The sequence below is a fragment of the Dacryopinax primogenitus genome, assembly GCF_000292625.1.
Source record: "Dacryopinax primogenitus strain DJM-731 SS1 chromosome Unknown DACRYscaffold_1, whole genome shotgun sequence".
NCBI classification, from domain to species: Eukaryota; Fungi; Basidiomycota; class Dacrymycetes; order Dacrymycetales; family Dacrymycetaceae; genus Dacryopinax; species Dacryopinax primogenitus.
In genome coordinates this window covers 362,775-386,074 of record NW_024467198.1, presented here as the reverse complement: position 1 = coordinate 386,074, position 23,300 = coordinate 362,775, and the positions used below count along the sequence as shown (strand labels likewise).

Genomic DNA, 23,300 nt, shown 5'->3' with positions numbered 1-23,300 from the left:
GGGGGGGGGTTGCAAAGTGGCCCGCGTCGTCGCCAGCTGTGCATTACTCGAGGCTGACCCAATACGCCCCTCCATTACCTCGACAAAGTCATAGTTCATTTTACCACCAAAGTGTTCTATTCTCCATTATTGTCTAGTCATCAGCTGGCTCCTCCACTTTTATTACTTCTGTGTCAAACAACGGGGAGAATCGAATTCTAACTTGGTTTGAATCTCTCAGGGAATCCCGTCTCCACCGTAAGTAACAATAACTCAAATCTATTCATTTCCCATTCCTTTTCCTCTTTTACATGCCTTCATCGGCAAACAAAAACAACTCCCATCAGGACAAAAAGACCCTGTTACCAAGCCGTGCATCTTTGCCCCATCCATTGGAGTAACGGGAATCTTATCGTTACGCCATCCATCGCAACCAGCACCGACTCACCGACCTCTAACACCCCTTCCGTGCTCCGTCACCCAGTCACACTACCACCGACCGCCGAGCTACGGCCCGAGTCTCTACTGCCGGTCCCCGAGGACATCTTCACCTCGGACGGTGCTGTTGGGCGCTTGCAGAGTTGGGAGTTGGAGAACAGGTGCAGACAACGCACTCGACGACGAGGACGTCCCTAAGCGCTCGCATCCGTCTGTCGCGCACCCCCACCCACCCCTGATTTTTCACCCTGTTTACCTCTTCCTGCTTTTGCCGTCTTTGTCAAAGGATATTCGCTTACATCCCCCAGACCATCCACGATACCCACGGCTTCCTGACACGACTCCGCGATGGCCACCTCGCTAGACGACTTTTCCCTCTCCCTACCTCCCTATCCTCCCCATCCAGGTGTGCACTCTCCTTATCCTCCCATAACCCTACCTGACATCATCGCAGAAGGCGTGGAAGAGGACGCTGATGCAGCAGATGCGGATGCGGCAGACGACGACCTTTTTGGAGACTTTGATCTCGATGCTGCTGCTGCTCCCGAACCGGGGCACGACTTCCAACCAGAGAGCGAACCTCAAGTCATCCCCTCAGATCCTGCATCATCCAACCCTACCGATTCAGCAAACTCAATAGCGCAACCAGCAGCAACCACTTCCCCACCTGCGCCCCCACCACCACCCGCTGAATTCCTCTCACCTTCAGAACCCACCACCCCGCCCCGTCGATCCCCCACCCTCGCCTTTCCCCACCCAGCAAAACCTGCTACGCCCGTGCTGACCCGACCGAGCGGGGTAGCACATAAGAGTCCTCCGCATTTACCAAAGAAGAGCAGCCCATTAAGTAACGAGATTCGGCTTGGGCAAGGGGAGGAAGAGCCGCAGGAAGAAATCGAAGAGCACGAGGATGTTCCTGCCCTTGATATCATCCCTGCACTTGCGGAGTCTGCACCTGCATCGACCGACGTGAATGGGATTGTGGATCCTCCGAGAGAAAAGAGCCGAGAAGAACGGGAGCGGGAAGAAGACGAGGAGATGAACGCTCTCCTCGGCGGGCTGGACGCGGACGACGACAACGATTCCGGGAACGTTGACGAGAACTGCGCTAGCGGGAGTAGGGAGGACGACGAGGCCCTGGATATCTTTGGCGACGTCAATATGGATATGGAGATGCAGATGGAGCTGGATATGGATATGATGGACAAGGAGCTTGCTGGGGAGACGGAGCCGTCCGACCTGCTCCCTGCTCCTTCTCCTCAACCACATCCCCCGCCTGAATCGCAATCTGAAGCCGAATTGCTGCCGCAGCCACAACCGCAGCCTTCGCACCCGCCCACCCCGACCGCAGCAGACCACCCTTCCTTAACGGATCAAGCCAAACCTCCTATAACAGTCATCGATACGCTCTTCCCACCCAGCGCTGCTCCAGCACGAGCCCAATCCGCCCAGCCACCTACAATAGGCAACTCACCGGTCCAGCTTCCAAGCAGGCCGAAGTCTAGCTCGCCTTTGCGCGGAGGGGAGATGGGGAGGCTGGAGGATCTCAGGTTGCCTGAGCGGGTGAACGCTGCAGAGAAGGAGAAGGACGAAGAGATGCATATAGACGACTCTGCCCCTCAGGCACATGTCGACCCTCCCGAGCCGACTGTAAACGGAGTACAGCCTACGACGGCACCTAGAGTGAATGGGAAGAGCTCTGATGCTGGTTCGGGGAGTGCGGGGAGCTCACCGACTTCTCCCACTCTCGTGGACTCGGTGTCTTCCTCTGCTCAGCATGATGGGAAGGGCCCGGACGGTGCTGAGGTTGCCTCGCAACAACAACAACTGCAACTGCAGACGCAGCAAGCTTCTCAGCAGCAGGTTCAGCAAGCACAACATCAGCAGTTCCAGGTGCAGAAACTTGGCCCGGCACAAGAAGCGGCGCATATGCTCCAGGAGCAGGCGGACATCATGCTCCGAATTAACGAAGAGCTGCTTTTGATCTGCCTGCGATTGCAGAAATCCGGCAAGAGGGACGCAGAGTACATCGAGTGCGTGCTTTCTCATCCTATCGGTCTATGACGTGAACCTGTGTGTGGCTGACCAACCGGTTGATGCACAGGTTTTGGGAAAGACTTAAACGTAACCTCGCTTGGATCCAGAACCGCGTTCTGTTCGCTGCGACAAGACAGATCCTCCTCCCTATGCAGATTGAGCATATCAGGCCTCCTCCCGTCGTGCCGGGACTCGATACTGAACAGCTGATGGAGCTCTATCGCCGTGCAGCTGAGATCTTCACATCTGATGGGGGCAAATACGTCAGTGCGGGTGCCGGTGGGATCGTGGGCATGAAGCGGCCTAGAGAGGGGGATGATGAAGGGAGGGAGGAGACACCGACCAAGAAACTCCAGGCTCAGCAGGAACAGAGCCCGGCTCAGGCCCAGCCGGCTGTTACGACTTCCCCTCAGGCTCAGGCACTAGCTGAGGAACCAGCTCAGCAGAAGCAGTCCAGTCCGCCCTTGCAGCAGCAGCCCCAGTCTCCTGCTGCCGAGACAGCCCAGCAACCTCAGACGCCGCAGAATCAGATAACGTCTCAACGTCCGCAGCATACACGCTTGCCCTCTGCAGGACCGCAACAGAATAGAGAGCAGAGTATCCGACAGCAGGCGCTTGCCAACCAGCGTGCGAGGGCTGAAAAAGAGCGGGAGGCTGCTGGGCTCAAACAGCAACAGGAGCAACAAGCGATGCAGGCTGTTCAAGTTGCCCAGCAACAGGCTCAACAAGCTCAGCAGCAGGCACACAGGGAGATGCTCGCAAAGCAGCAGCAGCAGCAGATCCAACAGCAGCAAATTTTCCAGCAGAGACAAGCGTTGTTACAGCAGCAGCAGGCTGAGCAGCAAGCAAGGCAGTGGCAAGAGCAACAACAGCGTCAACAAGCACAGCAAGCTCAGAGTACCCCTCAACCGCAGGTACCCCAGGCGCCTCAAATTCCCTCTGTTGCTCAACCTGCGCCTCAGGTTGATGCCGCGCCGTCTCCTGCTCCTACCCAGCATCAAACGCCTTTAGGTACGCAGCAACAACAACGCCCAACGCATCAGCCAGGCATGATCAACTTCCAGCCGACGCCCTTGGACAAGGTTCCACAAAACCAAGTAGTGAACGTCCTGAGCAAGATCAGCAACCCGAATGATCCTGTTGTCAGGATGATCAAGGAGCAGACGCCGGGCTACGACACTCAAGATCCTAGCATCAAATGGCTGCAGTATCAGGAGATGCAGGCTAGGGTACGTCCTATGGATCATCCATCACTTACACTTACTAATGTCGATGCGAAGCAGTGGCTGCAGCACCGAATCATGATGCAGAAGATGCAATCGGGGCAGGCACAACAAGGTACTCCACGCGTGCCCAATGTCCGGCCCCGTATTCCATCGGGAGTGACTTCGCAACAACAGCAAGCTGCTTTACAGCAGGCGGCAATGCAACAGGTTATGGCTAGCCAGGCGGACGCTCATCGCCGCTCAGCCAGCGCGAGCTCGAATGCGGCCGAGTTTGTTCCCCCACCTATCGCAATCGCGCAGCATCGACCACCATCGCGGCAGACCCCGGCCCATCAAGGCTCGCCTCCCAGTACCGATGTAGCTCAGCAGATACAGCAAACGCAGCAAACGGTCCAAGCACAACCTGGTCAGCCGATGCAGCAGGCATTCACTCAAATGCAGCAATTGCAACAAATGCTGCCACCTGCGCAACCAATACAGGCTCAGATGCAGAACATGTTTCAGGGTGCTCCAATCAGCAGGCAGCATGTCCAGCAGCCGCAGCAAACACCTCAGCAGACACCTGGCCAGGCACAGATGCAGCTTCCGCAAGCCCAGCAGATGGGGAATATGATGATGCCCAACAGCATGAGTCCCGAGCAGATGCAGAATTTGCAGCAGGCATATCAGCAACAGCAACAGGCGCTCGCCAGACGTCAACAGCAGCAGCAACAGCAGCAACAACAGCAACAACAACAAATGGCAGCTCTGCAGGCTCGCCAGCAACCGCAGCCCATGTCGCACTTGCAGCGGCAGCAGCGTGCCGCTCAGCAGCCGGGGATGGGGGTCAACGGTATGGGTATGCCGACAATGACTGCTGGTTTGGGCAATATGTCTCTTGTAGGGCAAAATATGCCAAGCATGGCGAACGTGTCTGGAGCGATGGCCCAGAATGTGGCGAACTCTGCTATGACGGCTGGCGCTCCTCCTGGCGTTGATCCACGCGTGTGGGCTCAGTACCGACAATCGCAACTGCAGCAACAACAACAGCAGCAGCAGCAGCAGCAGCAGAACATGGGCTATAGTCTCCCTAACGGCATGAATTCGGGCATGGTATCCGCACCTACCTCTGGAGCTCAACCAAATCCTCAAATGGGCATGCCGCCACCTCAAAGGCCCGTACCGCGACAGAGGAACCCGAGCCAACTGTCTCCTCAGGGAAGTGTTCCGCCTGCAACACCTCGAATGAACGTCCCGCCTGGAATGAACCCGCAGCAATTGCTTCAACAACAAATGCTTCAACAGCAGATGCTTCAACAACAGCAGATGCAGATGCAGCAACGGCAGCAGAGTCAGCAGCATGGCCAGATGCCGGACGCTCATCAAACACAGCTACAGCCGCAAGCGCTGCCCGCTGGTCGCATGCAATTTGGCCTGCCGGGTGCTGCTTTATGGTCCGCTCAAGCCGCGGCTCAAACGGCTGCACAGTCTCGTACACCATCCACTGTTTCTCAGCCAGCTCAGACCCCCCAACAGCAACAACAAATGCCGCTACCTGGTCAACCTCAGGCACATGGAATGTATGGCAATGCCGGGTTGATGAACATGGTGGGCGGTGGTCCGTCAATGAGCGGCCCCGGCTCCGTGGGCCACTCAAATGCTTCTCTCCCCCCTCAATCGCCCTGGCAGCCGGCCGAGTCGCCTGCACATTCACAAACGCACCCCACACCTCGTGCTGCAAGCGTGCATCTGCAGGGTGCTCCTACCGGAGCATACCCGTACGGCCATTCACCCGCGGCTAGCGTAGGTGGTACCCAACATTTCTCTCCCCCTGCATCGGCTGGAGGCAGCGTAATGGGTACCACTGGTGTAGGCGATGATCTGTGGAATGAATGGATGGCTGGTGATGAGCAAATGGGCGCTTGAACTTCAGTCTCAAAATGTTAGACGCATCTATCTCTCGGGCGATTTGACGTCTCGCTCTGTGTTATTACCCGTACTTCCCCTTTCCCCTCTGTATTTGCCGTCGGTAGCCAGCTGCGAATGATCGCCCTGTGGCGTACTTTTCACCTGTTCATTCTCCTACGTCTTTTCTGTTTTACTTGTTCCTCTACGTGTCAATAGCGCTGTCTTTGTCACCGCTCTGTAATATCTGTAAGACTGCTTAATACACCAGGGTGTTCTCTCTCTCTCAAGCTTAATGTATTAACTATGCGCCGATGCATTTACCCAATGTCAGGAGCTGGTCGTTGGTCATTTCGTACACCCACTCATAGCCTTGTCTCATCGCTAGATGTAGCTCATTCTGCTGAACTCTAAACTCGGATTGGTGGTGCTGGACATTCGATCCTCTAATGGTGCATTCTCATCCACATCCCTTGATACAATTACCAAAACAAAAAAGGCGAGACAAAAAATCTTTCCTTCCTATTCCCGAGACCCACTAAATCAGATCGACCAAGACACGCTTAATCGGATTCGGGCAATTCCTTCTCATCGCTGGGAGTCGATTCCGCATCAGCCTGCCGTTTTCGCTCAAGCTCGTGATTTGCTTTCGCTCGCTTCTTATCCTGATGATCCAGATAGCCGATAAGAAAGGCAACTATCAGTTGAACCGCGCCGAATCCAGCTGTAACGTAATTGCCAACGGTGACATACGGTTGGTTCTGAGTGGGGAAAGTGAATATCGGAACCCATGCGCTGAAGATGTACGCGATGGCGTTCATCTTGTTTGCTCATTGATCAGCAGAGTTGAGACGCGTCAACGGATACGACATACCATTGCGGAAACATAGGCTCTCTTTTCGGGGTCGTGTCTGCTCGTCTCGTTCACGTATGTCCACGTCACTCCTGCCGAGGTCCCAGAGAGTGCAGTGAGGTCTATTTCCTTGTTAGCAGGAGTCGACGGAGCGACGACAGAGGCTCACAATAGAGTGCCCAACGGCTGGCCCGATTAGCCGGATGCACAGGCGTAGCTCCGAGGGAAATGGAAAAGATGATACCAGAAAAAGCGGCGAATGCCATAGATGGCCAGCGCTGACTTCCTGGAAGTGCGTCGGATACCCAGGACGAGAGGAGTGCTCCAACGATTTGGATCAGATTGATCTATCGATAATTCAGTATGGACCAACTTGGTTCGCATGAATGACATACACCAAGAGGAATGATGTTGATCGCTTGCACGGAGAAGACCGCTGGCTGTCCCGTGACGTTGTAGCTCTTGACCCAGAAAATCACTAGGAGTGTCTTAGAAATAGGGCGCGGTTTTAACCGCCAAAGTACTCACTGGATCCACCAGGTTGACTCAGCTGAGAATTGCACAAGAAGAACAAGGGGACTATTCCATCATCAGCATCATGCCGTTAAGGAAAGGAAATCGAGCTCACATAACCAGACGTGCCAAGTCTTATGCCAACGGAGGACATCTTTCCACTTGAACAAACCCGTGTAGAGCTTGACTTCTCCGGGCATCCGTCTTTTTGCGATCTCGATCTCTGCAGCGGAGTACAACCTGAATCTGTGTGAGGATGCGCAAGCGACGATGGTTCTGAAAACGTCTTACCAGTTCGGCTTGATGCGGGATGGCAGTTCGGGCATGGCGACAACCGTCCAGCAAGCGCATGGGAAGGAGATCAACCCGCAAATCCTGTCTTCATGTTAGCAGCCTGTCCTCTCAAACGACGACAAACTTACACATAAAGCCACCTCCAGCCAGGCCAACCAGCACGACCATTCAAGTCCGAGTAGACAGCAGCCATGAGGAAGCCAGAGAAAAGCGGCCCGACAGCAGTGAACACTTGTATGATCGTATTTCGCCGAGCGAGTTCATGCGGTTTGTAATAGCTCGAAGCTACGTACATCACCGCGGGGAAATGGCCTGCTTCGAATAATCCGACGCTTGCATGTCGTCAGATCGTGAGCTAATGGGGAAAAAGAAACAGACGTACAAGAAACGGATAGCATATAGCTGACTTGTGTTCTTCACTCCAGACGTGGCGATGGTGAATATCGTCCACGCGAATTCCAGGAATGCGATATAATAGGGAGCATGCACCTAGCTCAGTTAGATCAGCACAAACCGCATATTTCTGGCAGGGGCCGACTGACCCGAGTAAGGATCAGGTTGCTAGGGACTTGTCCGATGACGTAGGCTGCACTCCAGAAGGCGTTTGCGTAGTTGAGCTCGTTACCGTACAGTCCGAGGTCTTCTTTCATACCGCTATCTGCATGCGATATTAGAACAGGATTTCCGAAGACATAGGTATCACTTACTGAAGGCATTCGTGATATTGACCCTAGAGTAATGTCAGTTCTGTTCCTGATCAAATAATAAACACGTGTCCTTACTGGTCAAGATAGCGGATCATGACCCCCAGCGCGGCAGACGAGATGAGGCACAAATCCAGTTTGGTAAGGAACCGCGCCTCTTCCTTAGACACATCGAGTGCTACAAGAAACGCACACTAGGCTTTGACTACAATCAGAAAATTATCAGAACCCACTAGACCAGACATAGCTCCTCCATGTAGTTTTAGGCGGTAGGTCACCCTCCAAGACGGGGACTTCCGGGACGCCCGCAAACCCATCAGCGATAACATACGCCTCCGTAGGCTGATCTTCCTTCTTCGAGGGACTCATCGATCTTCGCTTCAGAGCAGCCTCAGATAATCAACCCAGGAAGTCAGGCGAGGAATGAATAGAACCAGCTGGAGACATGTGCTTCCCCGCCTTGACCGGTTTTATACGCTTTTCACACTGGTACTACAGTATGTCAGGTATTTGCGGGCATGAGTGTGACAGCAGAGTAAATTGCTCATTATCGCGTGCTTTGCAGCCACTCCCAGCCGTCGACGCTCATCAAGAGAGTCGAAGTGCAGGGCAGGACATGGAGGAGAGAAGAGAGTAGGCAGTTGCAGGATGGTGCTCATTGGGCGCGATGATGGCGTTATCCCCGCGTCAAGAACCGGGGGAAGGACAAGAAACAAGATAAGCCTCGAGCGCCAAGTGGACTTTGTACGAAGACCGTGGAGTAGCCGGAGATGAGTTCATGCACGGGTTATCAGTATATGCTCAGTGGAGAACCAATGACTTTCACGAGAAATGAATGATGTTGACCAGAGCCAGAGCGCGTACGTTCGATCGTGAAAGTCGGTCTGCACCCTGAGGACAAGAAGCACGTGACTCGACTTGACAAATACGGTTATTACACCATCTCCGAAGCAGCACGACTCATGCACAAGAACGATAAGAGTCCGTTTTTCCTAGATATACCAAGCGCACTATTCATACAGTAGATCCACTTCCTCCTTTCCCTTCCCATTCCTTCTTCTACCTCTACACCCGTTCATTCACTCCTCCATCCCCCTAATACCCTCACACCACGGGGGCTTAAACGCCCCGTCCTCAAAATGGTAGCTCCTGCACCGCACACTAAACCCAAGCTGCATATCATACCCTCTCTCACCTCGCCGGTACCGGTCCGCAAGGTCGATGATATTGCTGACCTTGGCCAGGTTCGTCAGTTGCTGGCGGGCATAGGCGAACCCGAGAAGCGCTTTCTGCCGCAGCGCGTCGGGGTTGGCAAGTTCTTGCCGGATCACGGCGTTGATCCGCTCGATAGGCCAGGAGGCCTTGAGCTCGATCATAAACTCGCGTATGTCACCTTCTTGCTCAGTCGGTAAATCAGCCGCAACGACACACCCACTACGCCTGTCAGCATCGCGCGACGTCATGGACTGGACGAACTACGCACCTCAGCCATGCCTGCGCATACTTCCTTATCATCTTCCTCTCGACAACACTATCGAACACGCATATCCTCGCTTCCCTCATGCCCTTTGCAAAGTCCTCGCGTATTGCCACCTGCGGGCGATACTGCGGCTGGCCAGTCCAGTACGTAGGCGGGACACCGACCATGAACTCTTCTTCCGTATGAGCGATGATGAAATCCGGCGCGACGTGGTGCTTGATGAACGTTCGTGGCGGACGGGACTGGGCCGCGTTCGTCACGGTCGTACGGAGCGGGTAGAGCAGCCCGTCATGCCCGAAAACGACAGCATCGTTTTTCTTCTTGGCCCAGTCAAGTGGGTAGAAGTCCCATTCGCTGTATTCCGTCAATCTCAGGTCTTCTTGCGTGGGAAAGGGAAACACTCACTTGGCAGAGTCTGGAGAGTGCCCGAATAGCTGCATTTGCATGCCCGGGTATAACCGGCGAAGACGGTCCCATTTGAACACTTCGAGCATCTCGAAGGCGTACTTTGACACCGTGATCTGTCACTCGATCAGCTTGTTCCTCCAAACGACCACTACACGCGGGAAAAACAAAGCAAAGGAATCTGACTCACATTCCCCTGCCAAGGATAGAACCACTGTACACAACTATGATCCGGATCATGATCCACCTCCATATCGTGATCGGGCATCCACACCCAGCGAATCTTACTATGACAATCCCCCAACTGGTGCACCATGAGCGTGCCACACCCGGGGTAGTCCATCAGAGGGTCGTCTTTATCCTTAAATTCCGAGAATGTCCAGACCTGCAATAGGGTTAGCGTAGCTCACGTGCAGAGAGATAGTAGTGGAAGACGCACGATATCGTAGAACCCGCAACCCACCGGTCCGCCCTGGGAGAACTCGTCATTGCTCGCAAAACAGTGCCCGCTCGCGTACACCTCCACGTCCTCCTCGACCCAGTTACAGCTCGCCGGTGGGATGACGCGCCGCGCAAGGTTCGCAGAGACCGGGACGGTGTCGTCCCAGTCTGCCCAGCCGGGGCCCCATACGTCCGCGACTTCCAGTCCGGGGTGTCGGCGTGCCGCGTCGACGATTTCGTAGAACACAGAATTGGGACGCTCCATGTAGTCATGATATGCTGTTCGCCGCGGATCAACATAGGTTCAGTGTACACGCGAGAGGAACTTACTCAGCAGGAAAAGCATGCGCATCCTCTTCTCCCTCAGACGGGGAACGTGGTCCCACGGACTCCTCCCGCCTACATCGGCATTCGCCCACCAGGGCATACGCTTCGCCTCCAACTTGCCTTCGAGTCCTGCTTGCCCTGGTGGGGGAGGGGGCAAGCGTACCCAGCCCCGATCGAGCGGGTCTGCAGAAAGTTCCATATCGAGCTCATCTTCCAGTGCTAGGGAGGCGTCCTGCGCAGGCCGGTAGATAAGGTATGAGAAGGTGACGAGGAGGGCGAGGCAGATTGCGATGAGGGCGCGGGGTGCGCGGGTGAGGCGACGAGAGGAAGAGAGAGCGAGTGCTTGAATACGGAGGGAGGAGATGGATGGGAGTGCGGTTAGAGAGGGGAGGAAAGGGGAGTTCGATGACTGGGATGCGCTGCTCGACGCGCTTGGAGAGGAATGGAGCTGTTGAGTTGTTGTTGGCAGGGACGTCTGCCGCTGTTCCCAGGATGGGGCCATGAAATGCTTTTGGCCTGGAAGAGAATCCCTTTACCCCGGAGAGGGCGGCGTGTGTTTTTACCAGTGTGGTGGTATTAACCCTATAGTCGACAAGAAAAAGAAAATAAGTGAAAGAAAGTAGTTGTGTTGCAAGGAGGGGAATAGGTCGAGGAGATCAAGAAGAGAATGCTGCGCAAAAGAAAGAGGAAAAGGAAGATTGACCGGTATCGGGTAGTGATCCTAATGGGATACCTTTACAATTCGAAGACTTGGCGCTCGGCATTTCATCTTCTTTCTCTTAGCTCTTTCTTGGCCTTTACTCCCTTCAATATCCACAGTTTGCCGTACTTCATCGCCCCTCGGCATCACTGACGTAACTTTATACACTTCACTCTCCTTCCTCAACTCTCTGTTTCCAATCCATCCGGCATTCCCGGCGTATACCTTCCATTATTTCACCCTGCTGCGCTTTTCTGCCTTTTCCAATAAATATCGTCATTCTGCAGAAACAAGGGATATCGCCGCGCGGCAGACGTGGGCGGGACGCTAAACTCAGGGTTCCTTTCAGCCTTTGCACGCGCATCAACAGGACGGCAGGAACCGCGAGCAGGGGCACATTTTCCATAATAACAACATTAACATTAATAGCCATTTATTCTTAGCATGTTTGCTGCGCATGCACAGGGCACGTTTGTAAGACCTCCACGGTGCTTCCCCCCAATCACCTCTCTGTACAGGACGATCCTTAACCAGGCAACCAAATGTCTCTCAATGCTGACACATCCCATTAAGGGGCCAATGACGACCTCCCCAGACACGAAAAAACTCCCTCATAGTCCCATTCTTATCGCGACCAATCCCTCGTAGTCACCTTGGCCCGCGGAGGATTACATTCGGGATCAATTGTCGCTGTTACCGGCTCATGGCAATTCAAACTCCTCTGGTCTCGCGCGGGTTGTCCGGAGCCGACCCCGTGCCGCGACATTTCATCCTCGTGCCGGACAAAATTGAGCACACGACGGTTATTCTGATTGACTGCGATTTCTGCACTTGTGGTGGCAAGTTTATCCGCTCATCTTGTGCTGCCATCTGTTCACCGCGACATCTGGGAATACACCTTTGTCGCATCGCTCTACAAGCAACGGGGCGCGACATCGGGTTTCTACTGCTAGTCTCAGAACATCCTTCGTACATCCAGCTCCAGCTCGCTGCACATCATTGTTAGTTCAGTCTGTAGCTGTGCGAGTCTGCATCTGTTCCGCGGCCTCGCAAGGGTATGATCCTCGCGCCAGTACAGGACATGCCCCTGCTGTGTGGTGTGTATGATATCGATGCAGAGAACATCCCGAGGATATCATCCATCCATCCACTTTGAATAGGTCGACTTATCACCATCACCATCAATCCCGAGGTGCACAAGCATATGCCAAGCCTCCATCAGTGCTGTACACGTACACGACAGACCGACGAGCCTACCTTCGTGCGTGTCGCAGATCTCGGAGATAAAGCACTGCGGGGTGTCGGTCCTTCCTTGTCTCTCGTCCATTCCCCCACCCCCCACTGGGCTGTCGGTCTCCCGAGGCACTGCAGGAGCACCGTCTTCTCCCGGACCAGGTAAAACCACATGAGGACAGCCTAGTATTGCCAGTACTGCGGTCCGAAAACCAGATAGGATGTCGTCTGCCACCCATGGCGATGGAGCAATGCGGTGTCTGCTTCAATTCAGAGGCTGGATTTGTCCTAGCCCTGTTGTAATAGCATGCATGGGAGGGGGCAGAGGACGGGCTCCTTGTACACTTCCAGAAGGACACAGTTGGATAGAGTCCAGCTTTAGCCAGAAGGCCTGTGGAACAACGGTTTCTCGGGCAGTTGGGCTCTGGATCACATTCACCATATACATTATTTAACCACTTGTGGTGTATGTTTGGGGTAAAAACGTTTCTGACAAGTTGAGGTTCCAGCCTACCTGAGACCAAGCTTCCGAGTGTATGCCAAAGACAGAAACGCATAGAAACACGCAACAAACAACGGGCTCTGCAAGTATGTCATTGGCTAATCTGCTAGAGCTCTACAAAGACATGTGAACCACAACAGTCGCCCCTCCCTCAAACACTCCCAAACCACAAACCGAAGGCTACAACTCACCCGCACACCACCACCACCACCACCACCACCACCACCACCACCACCAGCCGACCGCCCACAGGCCCACAGGCTCACTCGTCTAACACGACCCACCTCATCCCGCTCTCGAACCATTCCTCCACACCCACGCCCCTCTCAGGCCAGCTCTTGGTCAGTCTTTCCACTCTCCCCATCCCCGTCCCCATCCCCACGCCCAGTATCGGTGTCGGTGTCGGTGTCGGTGTCGGTGTCGGGGTAGCAGGGGTCATCCCCTCCCTGCCCAAACGTTTCGAGAACACGGCTTTTCCCTTGAGGTCGAACGTCCCCCAATCGGGTTCGTGCTCGCCCGAGGAGGAGGGGGAGGTGGATGAAGCAGAGAGGGAGAGGGAGATGGTGAGATGGAAGCTTACTGCTCCGGAGGTCCATTCGCACCAACCTTTCCCCCCTGGACCGAGTGTCCATTCCACATCCATACCCCCCCCTAGTGAGGCCGCATGCGCGCGCAGTACCCGCCTAGCAATACGTTCCAACAGCTTCCCTAGCCGGGCGAGGATTTCCGCTGCCAGGAACTGGCGTAGCTCAGCGAGGGACGTGATAGAGATCGCTTGTTTTTGGGATTGGAGAACTAGGGCAGAAGGGTAGGAGACGCTCAGGAAGATTGGGCCGCACTCGGGGAGGGAAAGTCGGATTTCGCCCCCTAGGGCATGGGGGTCTGTGCCGAGTATCGATTGCCAGACTGAGGGTGTGGGGGAGACCAGGGATTTACGAATTTGGATTGGGAGGCCGGAGGAGGCGAGCGACTGCTGGATATGGGACAGCGTGAGGGTGAGGAGGGACGTGAATTGGTTGTATTGGAGAAGGGTGAGTATGGGCTGGAGCAGAGAGGGGCGTGTGCGTGGGAGGTGTAGGAGGGGGAGGAGGGAACAGAGGAGCTGCATCGCCGGTGAATGAGAAGGTTCTGCTGGGTCGGAGGGATCGGGCGGCTCGGACGGGTCTATGAGCTCGAACGTGAGCTCCAACTCTGGCAGAGGACGCAGGGAGACCATCCGTTCCCTTATCACTGGGGAGAGCTGTACGAGATCCATCGATTCCCTCACGATGCGGTTGAAGATTTCTCGATCGAGGACTTCGCGTTGTGCTTCTTTTAGCTGGGTGTTTAGGTCTGCTTTGGGCTCTGAGTGCGGGGTGTCGGGCGTGGAGGATCCTGCGAGGTGTGCGAGGCTAGAGGGGGAGAGGACGTGCAGGGAGACTCGGAGCCGCCTGTGCGTACGGGAGGGGAAGAGGAGCTCCCCCTCCCCACTCGTAGGGTTGAGGTGTGCGACAGCCCTCGCGCGCTCTGCCAACGGAGCCCCTTCCATCCCGTAATACACCTCAAAGTCCCTTGCCGAATCCTTAGCTGCTCGCCTGCGCTGCCCACGCTCAACCCGGGGTGCAAGACGCCAGTGTTCGCGCAGCGCCAGCGCGCGCTGGAAGTACTGCCCTTCTCTCGAAAGCGAGCGCTCGATGTCCTCTGCCCCGGTGTCGAATATCCGGCACGCGTGGCGGAGGGAGCTATTTCTCAGCCCGGCGGAGAGCTGGAGTCTCCGAAGCTGGGTGGCCGCCACTGGTGCGTTGGGGGTCGTGAGCGTTGCCGTCATGCTTGGGAACCCGTCCAATGGGATGGGAGGGGGAGGGGGGGCAGGCATCCCCAGTCTGGAAGGCTTCGGCTGGGGTCCGGAGGACTGTTGAAGTAGCGCGAGAAGGGTTTGCGAGGTCACCGTCTGCTGCATCGCTTCGCTATACGCTGGTTAGCGGCGTTCATCAACATCAGTAGGGACGTACTGAAGCTTGGTCAACACCTCCTGCTTAAGCTTCCACAGTTCCTCAGGTCTGATGGCCTCTTCCTCGCTCTCCTCCCCATCGTCCTCCTGCTCCTGATCCTCCTGGATCTGATCGTCCTTCCCACCTTCCTGCTCCATCTCCCGCCTCAACGCGTCCTCAGTGAGCTCTGCATAGTCCCCTCTCTCCCACAGCCGTCTGAGGTCTTTCGTCAAGCGCTGCGCTGCATCTTCTTCGGGCTCATAGACTGCTTCTCCAGCCGGGGTAAGTTCCTTGATAGAAGTGGCAAGACGGGAAGAGGTGGTGAGGAGGTAGGGTTCGAGAGGTAGTCTAAGGTCGTGCCATCTGTTGGGGATCGTTCCCTCTTGAGTTGTTGTTGTCATTAATGCCCTGCTGTCCCCTTTTTGACAATGATAACTGAGACGTTAATATCAATGTCAATATCAATACTATCGGCGCCCAAGACCCGTTTTAGTCCGCGAGGGTGGGATGGTGGAAGGTGAGCGTGACCCCGTCGCGTCGGGGAGCGCTGGCGGGCGACTGGTGGAGGGTCTTCTCATAAAGAAGCAGGGGCAAACACGGCGCGCGGCTTACCCTTTCCGGCCGGGTACCTCCGCCCCGTGGTAAGCGAGTTGAGAGAGCTTAAGACCCGGGCCGAGGCTAGACCCGTCCAGTCAGGGGAGCGTATCTATGGTGATGCAGAGAGGACAGCTCATTTTCTGTGTGAGACCCTCACGCGTCAGGGACGTTCTTGAGGGTCTCCCACTGGTCTCGGATGCTTACTCATGGCTTGGTAATCATAATCGCACTCCGCTTCACGCTCCACAATACTTCCGGCTCACCCTGCGTGCCTCCATTGTTAACCAGTCTCACGTTACCGGAGCACTTGTCTTGGACCTGTACAATCACCCCACCTCATGGTCCGTCATCATCATTCCCCAGACAACCTTGCCCTTCATAATTGCACAGATCTCAAGCACTTGCTTCATCCCAGCCATCACACCTATCAAGAATTCAAATGGTGAGGTCTACCCACTGCTTTCATCTTCCCTTCTCATGCATTGTACCTAGGTTTCACCAACCTCATTCACCACAATGCTTGCTCAACAGATTGCGCCAACCCCTGGCACCAAGAGATGGATGGGCATTGCGCCCACTTTGACAACTTGTCAAGCACTTGCTCTCCACATCATCTGTCGACCCCTGTGTGGAGCACTATTTAATGGCCAGTATGTCAATCACCAGCCCCTACATGGATCAGTAGTCTCACCCATTGTCTTGTAGGGTTGTGTGCTACTTCCCCACCTGTGTTGCAGCCACTGCCTTCCCCTTGCTCTCCTTCCATTTCCACCCTACAGGCAGCTGTTAAATGTCCTTCTCACCCTGTCCAGCCACAAGTGGTCTCTACAGGATGTGTTCCTCCCAATCATCACTCTCCATCTCCTCAACCTGCATATACTCCCAGCATCAGCAAAAACAGTACAGTACATTATTGTCCACCTCCTATCTCCCCCTCCTTATCCATCTCCTAGGCTAGTCATACCGAAACTGGTGAAGAAAGCTTCCCCCACAAACAAAACTCTGACAATTGGGAATCCAATCCCTACCTGGATGAACCAATCCCCCATCCACCCTATATCCCTCTTCCTCGACCCACTGTGCAGCCTTGCCAGCATGCTGAGCATGAACCATTTGTTACTGAGTCACCAGTCATTGACCTAGTGCACATATATTATTCTCTCACTCAGACTAAGAACTGATTGACTTCTGTCTCTCAATAAAACACAGATTCCCCCACCCCTGCCCCATTCCCCACATGGCAGTCTCCATCAGTACCCATCCAGCCATTGAGTTATGCAAGCTATGCCCATGTCTCAGTATTTCTATCCACATTTTCCATTTCTCATCATCTTACACTCCTCTATTTCAGCCCCTGTCCCTTCTCTTCCACCATCATCAACAAATTTATTGCACTTATCCCTCCCAAGAACCTGTCCTCACATCCAGGCAACACTTCAGGTCACAGATGCTATCATCCTCCACCAATTATTCCCATCAACTACCCACCATCAAGTAACATCCCCTCAGCTAGGGAACTATCTGTGGAAGAGCAATATAACAAGGTCAACACTACCCAAGGACACAAGAAGGCACAGGCCCTGACTGGGCCACTTCGAAACTATGTATTGGTATGGACTCTGCCACCTGCTTTTATCTTCTCACTCCTCATGTCCATACTCTAGCTCACAATGAAAGTTCAGAAGTGGAAAGCCATGGGAATTCCCATCAATGCACACATACCCCTTCCATCTGATATTCCATTTTCTCAAGTTGGTCTTGCCGTCATATCTGATCGTCGACTTAGCTGCAATGATCCTCTGAATATTATGTATCATACTGCAGATATATCCACTACTCTTCAGGCATTGCAGGTGAGCTGCCTTCCCATTGAGAACATCTCATTCTGTTCACTGACACCTTCATGTAGGACCAGCCAGTACCACCCCATCTCCATTTTCTTGACATCAAGAACGTCACTGAACCTTTGCTAGAAGAGATATGGCACTCTTGCATGTGGGATTCTATAGTCAAGACATGGAGGAAACAAAATGATCCTGAAGCCAACCATCATCATTTGCAAAAGAACATGCAACATCGAGACACTATGTGCCATATTTGACAAGAAAAGGTACCCCTATCTCACTCAAAGCCCCTTCCCATCTGCTTACTGTTCTTTTCTTTTTGCAAAGAAGAAATATCAGTGTGTTGCCCCCAATGAAACCTTGTCAACCTAACAATTGATATACATTGTTGGTTGCCCACAAAGACTTGCTCCTTTTCAGTCTACTACACATGGCTTCCCTTTGTTCCACCCTTCTTTTTGTATCCCTATACTCATTGTATATGTACAGCATGTTGCACACTCCTTGTAGTCTACGTCCTTCCAATCCTACCATGGTATCTGCTTCATTTTATACATTGTGTCAAGCCTCTTGCTTACCTTTGTCCATATCATGTGTTTCATGCAATTCAGTACCAGGTGAAGTCCAGGCCAGTGATGTCCCAAGATCTCGGCCATAAACAACTCATTTGTTACAACCCATCTGTCCACATCCAGCTCCAGACTGTCTAATTTGGATCTTGGACAGGGCAGCCTTCCTGGCATGACATGAAGTCTGCTGAACTTCATGCATTTCAGCTTCAGGCAAGTGTGTGTCAATCTTGCTAATCCTTTGAGTTCCAGTTTGTCCAGCATGTATATGCGTTCATTGGCTGGCCAAGGTGGCCAGAAAACCCTTGGATTTTGTTCCCATGTTATGGCAATCCTCTCGAGCAGTGGCCAGTTCTGTGCCATATCATATAGTGCTTTGTCATCCACTTGGAAACCACCATCCCCTCAGTAGTTGTAATGAAAACTTGCGAGGTTTGTACAATTCTTCAATGCTGACAGTGCAGACAAATGAATTCCAGTGTTTGTTACTCCATGGTCTCATTTTGTTATAGTGAGTGACAACCCTCTAATGCCATGTTGCACCTCACTTATGCATGTTGCCAGTGCAACTAGATCATCTGTTTTATTCTCTACAAAGCAATGGAGCTCAAGGATGGTCACTTCCACATGCATTTGAGCTACCAGGTATTGCACTGTTTCAACTTTCATCGACATTTGTAGCTGGGAGATGTTGATGAGCGGTTTCTCCTTTGCCAGGTCCTTGCACATGACTAACACTTCATCATTACTCAGGGTTCCCTATAGTGACAATGAAACCAGGCTTTGGCATTCATGCAGCATTTGCCATAGGCTTGCTGAAAGCTGTTGGACCTCTACACACACTTGGTGTAGTGATTGATAATTCTCAAACTTTGGCAAAGGCAACACAGCACTCGTATCTCTTGTCCAGGGATTCTCATGCTGCAGTGACCAGTTGTGGATAGTAGTGCTCCATTTTGAGAGATCTTTCAACAGATTCCTCATGTCTTCTTCCCACTTGCTCAACATCCTCCCACCAATGAGGTGAATCTTCACTGTGTACACCTCTTTGTGCATGAAATAATTTCCAGACCAAGAACATTGCTTGTAGCCACTGACAACTTAGGGAGGTTGATCAGGATTGGCTCAGCCCTGTCTCGGCATTCAATCGCCAATTGCTTCATTGCATCCAGCAATCCATGTCCTTCACCCATATGAACAATCTTGAGATCCAGGGCATGAATCCAACTTGCATATATGCAATGATGCATGGTGCCCTTAGCCCCATGTAAGTAAGCTTAATTCACTCATGGTTTGGTCTTGTCTTTCTACTTAGAGATGCCTTACTCATTGTCCACAGCCTCACACTCTCTTCCAGGGTGAGGACTGTCTTTTCCAAACCTGTCTTCCACAAAGGGCAAAACAAGCCAAAGCAGGCCCCACTCACCAGAGCACAGTTCACAATCTCATTGTCAGTCAGATATCTTGTGAGTTCAAGACAAATTCCTGGGTTAGACAATGTTTTCTCCATCATTGGGAATGAACTTGCAGACATGACCCCAGCAGTACAAGGTTAGACCCATCACAGACCTGACTCTGACTCAGCCCTTCCTCCTCTCCACTGTCATGTGCATCCTGACAACCTATTCCCCAACAGAGAAGGTTAGGCGCATTGTGGAAGTAACTCTGCCAGTGTCTCACTTTCCTCCTCTCAACTGTCATGTCCTCCGTAATGTCCTCTTCACCCTCTGCTGAGCATATATCCTAACTGATCTGCCCAGTCATTCTCACTTGAACATGGGGATCTTTTGCCACTATGTTTGTTGCTAAAAACTCTATGTAACCTTGGTCACACTGCCACTCCCCACCTAACTGTGACTCCTCCTGCCCCTCCATGCTTAAAGCAGAACTAACCACTCACTCCTACCTCACAGATGGTCGGTATACACTTTCAAACAGCTGCTATCAGGTTTGTCATGGAGGTGGATGATACCAGACTGGGCCAGTTGTTGTCATATTCCATGGACATTCCAGTACTGACATGCCCATAAAGCTAGCATCTGGGTTGACATGTCCTCATTTGATCTCTATCAATGCCATCATGACACACCCTCAGAAGATGCAGAGCCCCTTTTTGCCTTGAACCTGGAAAAGCTGTTGTCATGTCTCAATGTCTTTGGAGGAGGCAGCCTTGTCATGGACTCCTGGGGTTATCAAACCAGCTTGCACATCCAGTGGCAAGGGGATGGCCATCCTATGGTTTTACACATGTGCATTCCATCATTTGTCACGTGCTTCCACTGCTTATGCCAGTGACAGGGCTGATTCTGAGGGAAATGCTTTCACCACTTGCTGGATACAGCTGTACCCTTGGGTGTCCACCATAGCATTGGACTATTCACAATATGAAGAATACTGTCATTGCCAGTGTACATCCATCCCAGTCACTAACCTTTGCCCTGGTACCAGTCTTGTCAAGGCATATTTGCCCAGTGTCTCCATTAAAGATTTCTTGACAGACCTTATCTTCAGAAAGCCTGAGTATATTTCCATCTGATGCTGTCCACACAGAGATAAGGAAGGAGTACATACCAACACCCCATATATGTGCTGGAAGTGGAATGATATGAGTGGACTCTGCTCCAGTCTGGTCCATTCTATTCATTAGCATGCCAAAATTTGAGTGGTTGACTTCATTTAAGCTTTATCTCCCTTTCCCTTTACAGGAGTCTCATCATAAGGTGGTCCTTTCTCCCCTTCAAACAGGCTCCAAAGACTCAATCTTCTCTCTATTGGAAGTCAATGAGGATGATGTCAATTTCACATAGGTTTTCAACCATCTGCTAAACAGATATCATCATTGAGATAACCATACATAGTTATCCCACCAATCTCCTTGCAGAAGCTCTTCCTGCCACTCATCTGGCTATGACTGCCTCTATTGGGATCAACCGAGCTGGCGTGATGTGTTTGCAGTTTCACATCTGCTTCAATAACACTTCTGGCCTTCAATCATCTGCTCAGTTGAACATTGCACCACCTTTTGACCATTTCATTGAGTTTCTGGTATTTAGGCTCATATCACTGACCTTCCCATTAGCTCACACTATCAAGGGCGGCACTGTGCTCATGAGATCTGATCTGTTCTAACTGGTTTTTGCTTGGACACAATGTCAGTTCTCATCCCCCCTGGTACATCATCTATCGACATCTTGTAAAGCTTTACCAGCTCAATGTTACTCAGTATTTACCTCACATGAGGAGGTAGAGCAGGTTATGTTGTAGCCTTCCATACCCTTTATGTTGTATTCATTTGCATAATATCATTAAGTCCAAGGCTGCCAGTGCAACTCAGGACTCAATGAAATATTGATCAGAAGGACCATTCATTCCACTTAGTAATTAGACATCAGCCTAATTACTTTAAATGTACCCCATATGTCTCAGCGCTCCGGATCATGTGTCTCCCCTGTGCGTCTAGCAGTCTCATTACAAATCAAGCAATGTCATTAGTGACTATCATCCTTTCCTCCATGTCCCCTTTCCCCCAACTCCCAGCTATTGCACTCCTCGCCAATGATCCAACTTCAAAAGATGTTGCGAGTGCCCTTCTCTCCATTGGTATGAATATCAGCACTGTCTTAGGACCAAGGCCAAATGTCCACGAGTATCACAAAGCCCACTCATACCTTGGTCAGTGGGTGGCCATTCTGGTTGGCAATTCTGTCCAAGGTGGTACTGTCTTGCCCACTAACTCTATCTTGAACCAACAGAATGCACTTTACAATACATTGGATGCACTTGGCATCTCAACATATCAGGTATTGGATTCTGGTGTATCCGATTGGTTTGACTACTGCACAGCCATTACCAATCTATCTGGTATCCCACAGGACAAAGGCCCCTCTTGTCTCCCAGTCCCTCCAGAAGATATAGGTCTGTCTATCAGACAGAAGCATGGGATTCATGTGCCAAGTCAGAGCACCTACCCTTCACCTTGGCCCAGGCAAGGTATTGGCCCTCCTGAGACTATCACCTTTACCAATCAGTGCAGGGTGGAACAGTCCGTAGTGCTGCCATCTGACAAACATGTTTTAATCCTCTTATGCCACTTTGCGGTGAGGATCTTGGAGCAATCCTGGCCCAGATGCAATAAAGCACAGATTCCCCCCCTCCCCTGCAATGCTGCTGTGTGCACAGCCTGGGTTCATCACTGTATTGCCACCTCCTTCACAACCAACTCATTGTTACAGGCATGCTTGGCTACCTGCTTTCATGACCTACATCTCACAATCCCCCCATCTCTCAAGTTGTTATTCTGGCACAATCACACATATACTATGCATTGTCACCTCATGTGCCCAAATGCCAGGGTGTTATCCACACATGGAATTCTGTTGCAGACATGCAATGCTATCTCCGGCCAATTTTCATTGGAGTGGTTGCTCCAGTGCCCACCATCCATTGCCTTGATCATGCAAAGATGTGTGCAACATGATATTGTCATCTGACAGGCAGCAACCAGATACTGTCAAGAACAAGCCCTTGGATCAGACCTCTGGCACCTGATGGCCACACTTTCAGCTTTTGATCCAAGCCAGGTCCATGGGACCAAATGGTATCTTCTCTACCTTGCCAGTTATTGGGTTAGTTTCAGTCAACTTTGCCTCTTGCCTGCTGGCATGCTGACCTCATCCCTAGGCTGACTTCTTGCTGCCCTCTGTCATCACATCTACAACTCTCAGCCCCAAATTTCACTGTTTGCTTGCCATGTTTGTGGACAATGCCATTCGGTGGCACCATGTATATCTCATTCCCTTTCCTCTCCTGCTTGGCTTTATTCCTGAAGACTTATGACCTGTCATCCGCAAATCCGTACATGACTTGTTATTGGGAAATTGGCCTGTTCATGAGCTCATGATGGGAGAATGTACTGGTTGGATGTGCAAATTTCATTCAGCTCCCCTTGTACCTCTTCATTTCACCTGCGACATGCTACTGGTTTGGCTAAAGGCATATTGGATGATACTCTGATACCCACTTCACAGGTGTGCTCAATGTTGAGATTCCCGTCACACTACAGGGACAACTTCTCAGCCAGCATTGACCAAAAAGTGCTGTCAACTTACCTTTGAGATTAGCAGCATTCATATGTCTGTTAGGGCAACACAGGCTGACTAAACACAGGCTGACTAAGTCTGCTCACCTAAGAGTGCCAAGAGTCTAAGCAGGCAACAAGGAAGTGGAGTAGACCTGATGACTAAGACCTATCTACAGTATAGGTACCTGTGGATGATCCTAAGAGACCAAGTCTGAAGAGACAGT

At 52.3% G+C, this 23,300-nt stretch overlaps 4 protein-coding genes across 4 annotated transcripts; 1 reads left to right on the top strand and 3 right to left on the bottom strand.

Annotated features, from left to right (window-relative positions):
• Positions 1-4,420: 4,420 nt before the first annotated feature.
• Positions 4,421-5,846, top strand: DACRYDRAFT_19377 (uncharacterized protein; the record flags this gene model as incomplete). The annotated part of the gene is made up of 1 exon (XM_040771481.1): positions 4,421-5,846. A coding segment is annotated over exon 1 (1,007 nt), but the record flags the coding sequence as incomplete, so codon positions are not given.
• Positions 5,847-6,013: 167 nt separating this feature from the next.
• On the bottom strand, positions 6,014-8,567 carry DACRYDRAFT_73324 (MFS general substrate transporter). The gene is made up of 13 exons (XM_040776004.1): positions 8,162-8,567; positions 8,007-8,106; positions 7,932-7,954; positions 7,767-7,882; positions 7,607-7,713; positions 7,353-7,556; positions 7,222-7,305; positions 7,046-7,170; positions 6,946-6,996; positions 6,813-6,895; positions 6,587-6,764; positions 6,439-6,539; positions 6,014-6,385 (listed from the first exon to the last, which is right to left on the bottom strand). Exons 1-13 carry the CDS (start codon positions 8,295-8,297, stop codon positions 6,128-6,130), a joined length of 1,566 nt encoding a protein of 521 aa, XP_040632951.1. The 5' UTR covers positions 8,298-8,567; the 3' UTR covers positions 6,014-6,127.
• Positions 8,568-8,916: 349 nt separating this feature from the next.
• Positions 8,917-10,927, bottom strand: DACRYDRAFT_73322 (uncharacterized protein). Its single transcript, XM_040776003.1, has 6 exons — positions 10,585-10,927; positions 10,253-10,533; positions 10,004-10,198; positions 9,814-9,929; positions 9,412-9,762; positions 8,917-9,362 (listed from the first exon to the last, which is right to left on the bottom strand). Exons 1-6 carry the CDS (start codon positions 10,778-10,780, stop codon positions 9,008-9,010), a joined length of 1,494 nt encoding a protein of 497 aa, XP_040632950.1. The 5' UTR covers positions 10,781-10,927; the 3' UTR covers positions 8,917-9,007.
• Positions 10,928-13,095: 2,168 nt separating this feature from the next.
• Positions 13,096-15,387, bottom strand: DACRYDRAFT_97668 (uncharacterized protein; the record flags this gene model as incomplete). The annotated part of the gene is made up of 2 exons (XM_040777472.1): positions 13,096-14,962; positions 15,008-15,387. 2 exons carry the CDS (start codon positions 15,385-15,387, stop codon positions 13,279-13,281), a joined length of 2,064 nt encoding a protein of 687 aa, XP_040632949.1. The 3' UTR covers positions 13,096-13,278.
• Positions 15,388-23,300: the final 7,913 nt, after the last annotated feature.

Bases quoted from the DNA above. Each gene is read 5' to 3' on its own strand.
- DACRYDRAFT_73322 (XM_040776003.1), bottom strand. From the start codon at position 10,780: ATGGAACTTTCTGCAGACCCGCTCGATCGGGGCTGGGTACGCTTGCCC. The intron at 10,534-10,584 runs GTAAGTTCCTCT...CGCGGCGAACAG, and splicing joins GCGCATGCTTTTCCTGCTGA to CATATCATGACTACATGGAG. The intron at 9,363-9,411 runs GTGCGTAGTTCG...TGACAGGCGTAG, and splicing joins TATGCGCAGGCATGGCTGAG to TGGGTGTGTCGTTGCGGCTG.
- DACRYDRAFT_73324 (XM_040776004.1), bottom strand. From the start codon at position 8,297: ATGAGTCCCTCGAAGAAGGAAGATCAGCCTACGGAGGCGTATGTTATC. The intron at 8,107-8,161 runs GTGGGTTCTGAT...CGTTTCTTGTAG, and splicing joins GAGGAGCTATGTCTGGTCTA to CACTCGATGTGTCTAAGGAA. The intron at 6,765-6,812 runs GTATGTCATTCA...AATTATCGATAG, and splicing joins TCAACATCATTCCTCTTGGT to ATCAATCTGATCCAAATCGT.